Raw genomic sequence first — 10,138 nt, 5'->3', positions numbered from 1 at the left:
AGTGATTGTCAGTTTCACTAACAAATGATGTTGTTCTGTCAGGGGACTTAGCCACAAACTTTCAACCATAACAGTTACAAATACCAGGCTCTGCAAAGAAGAGAGAACTTTCGTAGTTCAACTGGAAAGAACACTTTCCTTTCTTGGAAAAAGATCTGAGTTCAAACCTCAGTGGAAGTAGATAGCAGCGGTTCTGGAACTTTTAGTTATATTGAATTGAGATTTGTTAAAAGAGCAAATCTAAGCACATTCCTTACTCTCCTTTATTTTATGTAAGAACTGTTAAATTCCATCTTGTTTCAGTCATTTCCATCATTTTCCCCTCTTTTTATTAACCTCCTTTCCTTCCCATTATTTTTCTGGTTAGCCTATACGTGTGCTGGACACTTTTTAGGAGCTATATCCTTAGCGCAATCGGTTGAGTATCAGACTAGTAAGCCAGGGGTCCCAGGTTCGATTCCTAGAGGAGGCATCGGAATAAATAATAACCTGTGTTATATATATATTTGTTTCAAATAAATGTATGTGTATTTCATAAACATGCTAATTATACAACCCAGTGTCACATATGCCGTTTATTAAATGTCATTACTTTGGTTACACAGTATGTTCATATACGGCTTTAAATAAGTTTATTTCTGGTTCAGGTCTTGTCCTCTATACCAGACTCAATACAGTATGAATACATGATAAAATACATATATCCGGTACTGGACTTGATATCTAATTCTGGATTGATGCTTCATAATTAAAGTTCTTGGTTTTTTCTGTGATCATCTAGTCTATTTTTCAAATAAATTAACATTCCAAGCAGATACAACGTTTTCTGGTACTTCATTCCAAATTTTAACTGTTCTGTTAGAAAAAAAAATGTATTACCATAATTGTTGATCGTTTAGGAAATATATTTTTTGAACGACCTCTGTGACTATGGCATCTCTCCATAATGTAATAGCATTAAAACATTCATTATAATAAATATAACTTGTTATTTTATACAAGTCTGTGTATGTATGAACCTGATTATGTAGATTGAAACAAAATCAAACATATGCCCTCTCATTATGGAGTATCGTCATATTGCTTCATGAATTCAAAATATTATTTCATAATTGATTCAGTAACATTTGTTTCGGCTGTAAACATGATATCTGTTACAAAAATAACCGTAATGTGATAAATCAGGGTAACTATAACACTAATCAGAGAATTACTCGTCTTCTTAATACATGTGTTTATATTGTTGGAAAAGAGACAAAATTCATACGTGATGTAAACAAAAACACGTGGCTGTAATCCCGCCATATGACGTACTTAGCAACAACAGTAAAACTCGCGATTTGATTGGTCCAATAATAAAAAAAAGACATCATTGCCAAGTGCTTGTTGATCAATAATTACAAATGTATGGATAAGGAACTTCTAAAATTAGTTGTACGATTTATTGAATATATGAAGTAAATAAATGAAACAAATATCAGACGAAATAAGAATGAAATGCCACAAACGGACATCATTACCGTAACGTTAATACCGTTCGGTCAGAAGTCTCCGATGTCAGCTCGTATAAGTACAGTTAAATAAAACATGACAGACTCATTTTCCCCGAGAAGTTGATCAGTAAAAGTTTCTCGGTTTTACTGAATGTTTACTTTTTTCATAATTAATTTATTTCAGTATCTATTTCATACTGCTGACCTAATTCATAAGTCATTTCATTCATTCAGGCGCGCGAGCACCTACGTGAAAAATAACAAAATTCAAAACGAGGCTGCGTGTGTCAACAAGCTTGAGGAGTGCAGGAAAAAGGATCGGAGGCTAGCTAAGTGGTTTTATTTCGATGAATTTAGGAGAGTTGATTGAATTGAATGACTTGAGGTATGCGAGAGGAAATAGCAGCGGCAGTCGTGTTCGTGACACGACTTATTCGACAAAATGGTAGCCTTTCGAAGGGCAAGGTAGACGACTTTTCCAGTTGTTTATCCGCCATTTTGGTAGAAAAATTTAAGAACCACTGGTATAGAGATAGGCCAGCTAAGGGACAGGGATTCCGGTGTATCCGAATAAACCCATCGGAACCTATTGACCCAGTCCTTGAAAAAGCTGCAAGTGATGCAGGATTGGAATGTGCGGAATTACTTTTACCAGTAGAAATGACTCTTTGGGTCGATCCTGAGGATGTTTGTTGCAGGTAAAAAAAGATAAATAGTGTGGTACAATGAAGTAGGGTAACTGTCTGTTGTAATTTTTGTAGGTGCTTTTTCCAGCTGAGTCCAGAACGACATTACCAAAATTTTGATGAGCCCCATTTCTAAGAGATAGTATGTGTCCTCATTTAGGGAATCGCACAGGAAATACATGCGTTAGAATACAAATATCCCCAATTCCCCCAAAAAATAACAGAAACTCTCGTCTGCTGAAAGGCTGCAATAATGGACACGACGAGAATAGTGATATTTAGTTGACCAATGTGTCTGAATAACCTTTTATTTCTTTGATCATTATCATATATTGGACATTGAAAAATAAAATGTTTTCCACCCTCTGTACTATGATAGGACAGGTTGTCAATTAATTGGTTATTGATTCATAGCATCATTGATACTGTAAGGGTTACAATCACTTTCACTCTCTGTACCCCTGGAACCATCCTCGATACTCCAGGGGTTACAATCACTTTCGCTCTTTGTACCTCTGGAACCATCCTCGATACTCCAGGGGTTACAATCACTTTTCGCTCTCTGCACCCCTGGAACCATCCTCGATACTCCAGGGGTTACAATCACTTTCGCTCTCTTTACCCCTGGAACCATCCTCGATACTCCAGGGGTTACAATCACTTTCGCTCTCTTTACCCCTGGAACCATCCTCGATACTCCAGGGGTTACAATCACTTTTCGCTCTCTGCACCCCTGGAACCATCTTCGATACTCCAGGGGTTACAATCACTTTCGCTCTCTTTACCCCTGGAACCATCCTCGATACTCCAGGGGTTACAATCACTTTCGCTCTCTTTACCCCTGGAACCATCCTCGATACTCCAGGGGTTACAATCACTTTCGCTCTCTTTACCCCTGGAACCATCCTCGATACTCCAGGGGTTACAATCACTCCGCTCTCTGCACCCCTGGAACCATCTTCGATACTCCAGGGGTTACAATCACTTTCGCTCTCTTTACCCCTGGAACCATCCTCGATACTCCAGGGGTTACAATCACTTTCGCTCTCTTTACCCCTGGAACCATCCTCGATACTCCAGGGGTTACAATCACTTTCGCTCTCTTTACCCCTGGAACCATCCTCGATACTCCAGGGGTTACAATCACTCCGCTCTCTGCACCCCTGGAACCATCCTCGATACTCCAGGGGTTACAATCACTTTCGCTCTCTGCACCCCTGGAACCATCCTAGATACTCCAGGGGTTACAATCACTTTTCGCTCTCTGCACCCCTGGGGGGTTAACACATCCATCCTCGATACTCCATGGGTTACAATCACTTACTCTCTCTGTTCCTCTGGAACTATCCTCGATACTCCAGGTGTTACAATCACTTTCACTCTCTCTACTCCTGGAACCATCATCGATTCTCCTGGGGTTACAATCACTTTCACTCTCTGTACCCCTGGAACCATCCTCGATACTCCAGGGGTTACAGTCACTTTAGTTAAGTGCACCCCTGGAACCATCCTCGATACTCCAGGGGTTACAATCACTTTTCGCTCTCTGCACCCCTGGAACCATCTTCGATACTCCAGGGGTTACAATCACTTTCGCTCTCTTTACCCCTGGAACCATCCTCGATACTCCAGGGGTTACAATCACTTTTCACTCTCTGCACCCCTGGAACCATCCTCGATACTCCAGGGGTTACAATCACTTTCGCTCTCTTTACCCCTGGAACCATCCTCGATACTCCAGGGGTTACAATCACTTTCGCTCTCTTTACCCCTGGAACCATCCTCGATACTCCAGGGGTTACAATCACTTTCGCTCTCTTTACCCCTGGAACCATCCTCGATACTCCAGGGGTTACAATCACTCCGCTCTCTGCACCCCTGGAACCATCCTCGATACTCCAGGGGTTACAATCACTTTCGCTCTCTGCACCCCTGGAACCATCCTAGATACTCCAGGGGTTACAATCACTTTTCGCTCTCTGCACCCCGGGAACCATCTTCGATACTCCAGGGGTTACAGTCACTTTAGTTAAGTGCACCCCTGGAACCATCCTCGATACTCCAGGTGTTACAATCACTTTGGTTCTCTGTAACCCTGGAACCATCCTCGTTACTCCAGGGGTTACAGTCACTTTAGTTAAGTGCACCCCTGGAACCATCCTCGATACTCCAGGTGTTACAATCACTTTGGTTCTCTGTAACCCTGGAACCATCCTCGTTACTCCAGGGGTTATAGTCACTTTGGTTCTCTGTACCCATGGAACATATGGTAAAATTGAAGGTTCCATTTCCAGGGGTACAGAGAACCAAAGTTACAGTAACTCCCGGAGTAACGAGGATGATTCCAGGGTCACAGAGAACTAAAGTGATTGTAACCTAGTGTAGGGAATCGGTTGAAATCATCAATCATCAACTGTGTGTAATCGATCGATGATCGATTAAAATCAATTAATTATTAATTGTCTGGTATAGATATTATTCAAGTCTGAATACGTATTTTGTGTAATGATTTAACAGCAATTCAAGTAATTACTATGTTGTACATATACCATCTTCTTATTTGTTTATTGCTCAGAGTACTTTTTAATAAAAAACAAATGTCGTTTTTTATAATAATTTTATTAATTATTTAAATAATTATTTCATTGATGTTGAAAATAATTTCAATGTTTAAATAATTTATTTTCATACATCACGATGTCAAGTACTTCCGATGAAAATCGATTACAGATTCCTTACTTGATTAATTGATCGAACATCTCAAACAAGTGATACTCGATGAACTCGATTAATCGGAACAACACTATTGTAACCCCTGGAGTATCCAGGATGAATTTGTAAATACTACATTGTCTAATTAATCCTATTGATATGACATGTTTACCTTAAAAATTTAGGTTTGGTGAGATGCATGGGAATTCTGTTTCGATGTATACATTGGCAACCACGAAGGATGGAAACTTGGAGAATCGAGCCCATGTCATCAACATCGACGAAATCATGGAGAAGGAACGAGAACGACATAATCAGATGGTATTGCTTTTAGATAATTTACAGAGTTTATGATCATATCTGATTCACATGTTGAATAGATGAAATGCCTTTTAAAGCAATTAGCTGGTTGGAAATTGAAATATATCAATTTATGCTCCACGAAATTTTCAGGGGAGCATATAGTCACCACTTTGTCCACAACTTAACAAGGATCATAAAATTTTGTATACGTTTGTCATTCTAAGGGATGTGCAGTGCACCAAATTAAGGGCTCTTGACCTCTCAATTACAGAGTTATTGCCCTTTGTTAAAATTTCATGCCTCCAGTGTAACTTTGCTTTGCAATTAATGTAGGATAATGAAACTTGGTGGATACATTGATCATACTACGACAATGTGCAGTACCACATATAGAGCCTACAACCCCTTAACCGAATTCCCGCCCTTTGATAAAATCTTGTGTACTGTATACAGTATACTGTGTACAGTTCAAAGAATTTTTACAGGTCCAAATTTTGAGAACAAACAAATACAATACTGTAAATGTCTGGTCAGTTTAAATTCAAACATGTGACTTTTTTCCTTGAGAACAATAATTTTCTGTCTGGTGCAAGTTCTTTCTATTCTTGTTTCAGTAACACATTCTTAGATTGTGACTGTTTAACTACTGATTCTAGAGATATTGGGATCAGAATAATGGCTCCATGTGGTCACTGTTCATGTTGACGGTAAAGGCTGCAGGTAGCAGATTGTCAATGACAATGATTTCTACAGTTGGTCTATGTAGTATGTGTTTCTCTATACATTTTGATAGGGTTATCATGCCAAGACTCTATTTATTACGTCAAAAAAATTATATGTAAACGCCAATGAAATGAGTTTTGATAATCATCAATATTGAACTGTAAATCTAAATCCACACTCCCCAAATTGATATGTCGGTGTTAACTTCTATCTATACACAATCACAAGCAGACTTGCTTATTTTTGGGTCTTCAGTTTCTGTAGAACAAAATAAAAAAAATCTTTACAGTCAGTAAGCTGATGAGCGTTTCAAACAATCATCATAATATCTTATTTTTCAATATTTCGCACAAGACATTGTCTTTACCAATTGGTTTCTGCATTTTTAACACTTTTATTGTTTATAAACACTTCAAGTTTGGGCAATGTTGACTTTGATATTTCACATTGTAATTTATTTAAACAAGCATAATTTGGTTTAATTTGAACAAGTTTAACTATTTTCAGTTTCAATTGAACATGTAAAGGGAGAGAGCTGCTCTTTAAAACAAATGACAGCTTACACGTTGTCGCAGGGCCTCGTATCCTGCTACTTCCTTTCCCTGGACACCTGTCCTGGTATAACACAGACTGGTGATATCCTATCAAGGCCCCTGTCCTCATGACTGTGGGTGTGGGTCTCCCATCATAGTCATTCTCATATGGCCCTGTCTACATATATACCTGTCCTATGACCTTGTCTGTTGTTGTCCTCCTATAGGTAAATGTACTCATATGACCCTGTCTGTTGTTGTCCTCCTATAGATAAGTGTACTCACATGACCTTGTCTGTTGTTATCCTCCTATAGGTAAATGTACTCATATGACCCTGTCTGTTGTTGTCCTCCTATAGATAAGTGTACTCACATGACCTTATCTGTTGTTATCCTCCTATAGGTAAATGAACTCATATGACCTTGTCTGTTGTCATACTATAGTTAAGTGTTCTCACCTGACCCTAACTGTTGTTGTCCCTCTTCACACCTGTCCTCACCTGACCCTGACTGGTATTGTCCCCCTACACATCTGTCCTCACCTGACCCTGTCTGTGTTGACCCCTACACACCTGTCCTCACCTGACCCTGTCTGTGTTGACCCCTACACATCTGTCCTCACCCGACCCTGACTGTTGTTGTCTCTATACCTGGTTGTTGACAAGTGTTGGGTGTCCCCCTATACAGCTGGCCTATGTACTCAGCTGTTAGTGTTACCCTAGCCACTCATCCTTATGACTCTGGCTGTTGACAAGTGTTGAGTGTCCCCCTAGCCACCCGTCCTTATGACCCTGGCTGTTGACAAGTGTTGGGTGTCCCCCTAGCCACCCATCCTTATGACCCTGGCTGTTGACAAGTGTTGGGTGTCCCCTATACAGCTGGCCTATGTACTCAGCTGTTAGTGTCCCCCTAGCCACCCATCCTTATGACCCTGGCTCTTGAAGCCATCTGTCCAATGATGCTGTTGTTGTCCTTACATGCACTGATTTAGCAGTCTGCAAATGACAAAAAACAGATTTCATTTGATGGATGAGAAGCTAAAGAAGGTACATTTGAATTTTCATATTTCATTCAAAGCCATTATGATTTGTAATATAATCTCTTGCTTGAATTACTTTTGGAAAATGAACCTCTATTATTGTACCCATTAAAGGTTTTACAAGTGATGTGAAAATTGTTTGTTGTAGGTGAACATTGTAACTACCCGTAGTACGTCACAGGGTCGTCCTCAGCAGTTCTCCCGTGGGCTTTACTATGGCAAGTCGGCCAACTTCTACAGCAAGCACCAGCACAATTTCTACAACAATCAATCCTTTAGCTCAAAGTTCCGTCAGCGTCCAGCATCAGCGGAGGAGCTGCAGGTGAATGGAAAACGCGTCTCTCCTGATCATGTCAACGAAGTGCGACAGCAATTCATGGATCAGGTGAATAATGCGGCAGGGAAATCAACGGTGTCGTCACCAGTGAAACAGTCGCCCACAAAGTCAAAGGAAAACACGAGCAATGTGAATAAAGCCAAGGAGAACCAGAATAGTACTATAAAAACAGGTGAGAATTTGAATAAAACCAAAGCTCCAGGTGGAACCACTGTGACTAATGAGGACAAGAAAAAAGTCAGTGGTACATTGGTTACTAAGGCAAAAACATCAGATGTTTCATCATCTGTCACAGCAACAACCGCATCATCGTCAAGCTCATCAACGTCATTATCACCCTCGGTTTCATCATCGTCTGCACCAGGGAGCTACAGTCAAGGACAGAAACGACCTGAAAACAAGGCAAGGAGTAATGGCGCGTATCCTGGCAACACAGCATCATCTAACACCACCCATAACAAAGGCAGCTACCATGGCAACGGAAACTACCAAAAATCTTACCATAGCAAGGGAGATAACTACCATTGGAATAAAGGCAGCTCAAATGGAAATGGTGGAGCAAAGCATGCTCCGAAGTTCCACTGAAACAGTATTTGATATAGAAGTGTTTATTTATAGAAGGGTTTGCATGATGTGATAAAAGTTTTTTTTGTGTCCAGTTCAATTTTTTAAATTGATAGTTTTCTTTGGCTAAATTGTTTTTATGATTGGAATTTTTTTGATCAAATGAGATTCATCTAAGCTTGACAATGTGACATTGGCTGTGATTGGTCAAGTTTGATATGTGACATTGGCTGTGATTGGTCAGGTATGATGTAAAGCTGTGATGGATTGTTCATTTGGTTAAATTTGATCATTGTATGGTCTGTGAATTGCTAATATTAACATGCAAATATCCAAAAAAATTAATCTTGAAATAATTTTATTGAAGTTTTGAATATTTAAAAAAATATGCATGTAGTAGAAAATTACTACTGCTTTTGACTGAAATTCTGTTTTGAAAGAAGTGTTGTCTTCAATTTTTGTATATGTAACAAAATATGCATTGAATGGTATTTTTTCATATTTTTGTTTCAACCATCTCTTTTCTTGGAATCGATGAAATTTGTGTACCTTAAAAGCCTAAATACATTGAATGATGTTCTTGGAATCAATGAAATTTGTGTACCTTAAAATCCTAAATGCATTGAATGATGTTCTTGGAATCAATGAAATTTGTGTACCTTAAAAGCCTAAATGCATTGAATGATGTTCTTGGAATCAATGAAATTTGTGTACCTTAAAAGCCTAAATGCATTGAATGATGTTCTTGGAATCAATGAAATTTGTGTACCTTAAAAGCCTAAATGCATTGAATGATGTTCTTGGAATCAATGAAATTTGTGTACCTTAAAAGCCTAAATGCATTGAATGATGTTCTTGGAATCAATGAAATTTGTGTACCTTAAAAGCCTAAATGCATTGAATGATGTTCTTGGAATCAATGAAATTTGTGTACCTTAAAAGCCTAAATACATTGAATGATGTTCTTGGAATCAATGAAATTTGTGTACCTTAAAAGCCTAAATGCATTGAATGATGTTCTTGGAATCAATGAAATTTGTGTACCTTAAAAGCCTAAATACATTGAATGATGTTCTTGGAATCAATGAAATTTGTGTACCTTAAAAGCCTAAATACATTGAATGATGTTCTTGGAATCAATGAAATTTGTGTACCTTAAAAGCCTAAATGCATTGAATGATGGCCTATTTAATGATCTTTCAGCAGAGACTCACTAGCTTCCTACTTCTGTCACTATAGTGGTTGTTGTAACGATAATTTAACAATATTTCTGCTGTTGTTTATCATTACATATAGCTTGCAGGGTTTTCCATAATTTTGTTAGTAGTAGGCTGTGTAGTGAAAGTAGGAGGCTGGCCTGCTGTGTACGTGTAGTCGTGTACGGAACATTATTACTAAAGTGGATTGGTGTAGGCGGCCAAATGATCAAAGTAGCCGGTCAGATTGGCCGGCGACCAGCTCTTATGGAAAACCCTGAGCTTGTATGATATGCTGTTTAAAGTGTTACTTATATATATATCTGGGCTTGTAATCCAGGAGAGTTTGTTTGGACGGCATTTCCATATCACTTACTGACCAGTGTCAAAGTTATTTTTCTGTAATCTCAAGGATTTGATAGAGACATTCCGTATAAAAAATGTGTCTCTTTAATAATTGGAATATAACTTTCTGACCAACTTAATACTTCAGTCAGGGGGGTTGGGGGATAGGGATTGTGTAAAGAATCGGAATCCCATTGAAATGAAAAA

General features: G+C 38.8%; 1 protein-coding gene across 1 annotated transcript; it reads left to right on the top strand.

Annotated features, from left to right (window-relative positions):
• The first annotated feature begins 1,880 nt into the window (after positions 1–1,880).
• On the top strand, positions 1,881–8,411 carry LOC132545730 (BTG family protein-like). The gene is made up of 3 exons (XM_060209419.1): positions 1,881–2,191; positions 5,077–5,212; positions 7,638–8,411. The coding sequence occupies exons 1-3, from the start codon at positions 1,881–1,883 to the stop codon at positions 8,409–8,411; spliced, it is 1,221 nt and encodes a 406-aa protein (XP_060065402.1).
• The last annotated feature ends 1,727 nt before the right edge of the window (positions 8,412–10,138 follow it).

Source organism: Ylistrum balloti, unplaced genomic scaffold, assembly GCF_031769215.1.
Source record: "Ylistrum balloti isolate Yb309-2 unplaced genomic scaffold, AGI_CSIRO_Ybal_v1 Utg369854, whole genome shotgun sequence".
NCBI classification, from domain to species: domain Eukaryota; kingdom Metazoa; phylum Mollusca; class Bivalvia; order Pectinida; family Pectinidae; genus Ylistrum; species Ylistrum balloti.
Note: the sequence above shows the minus strand (reverse complement) of the source record. Positions and strands in the feature narration are given on the sequence as shown.

Excerpts from the sequence above, each read along its gene's own strand:
- LOC132545730 (XM_060209419.1), top strand. The coding sequence starts at position 1,881 with ATGCGAGAGGAAATAGCAGCGGCAGTCGTGTTCGTGACACGACTTATT. Across the intron at positions 2,192-5,076 it reads CCTGAGGATGTTTGTTGCAG|GTTTGGTGAGATGCATGGGA; the intron begins GTAAAAAAAGAT and ends TTAAAAATTTAG. Across the intron at positions 5,213-7,637 it reads GAGAACGACATAATCAGATG|GTGAACATTGTAACTACCCG; the intron begins GTATTGCTTTTA and ends TGTTTGTTGTAG.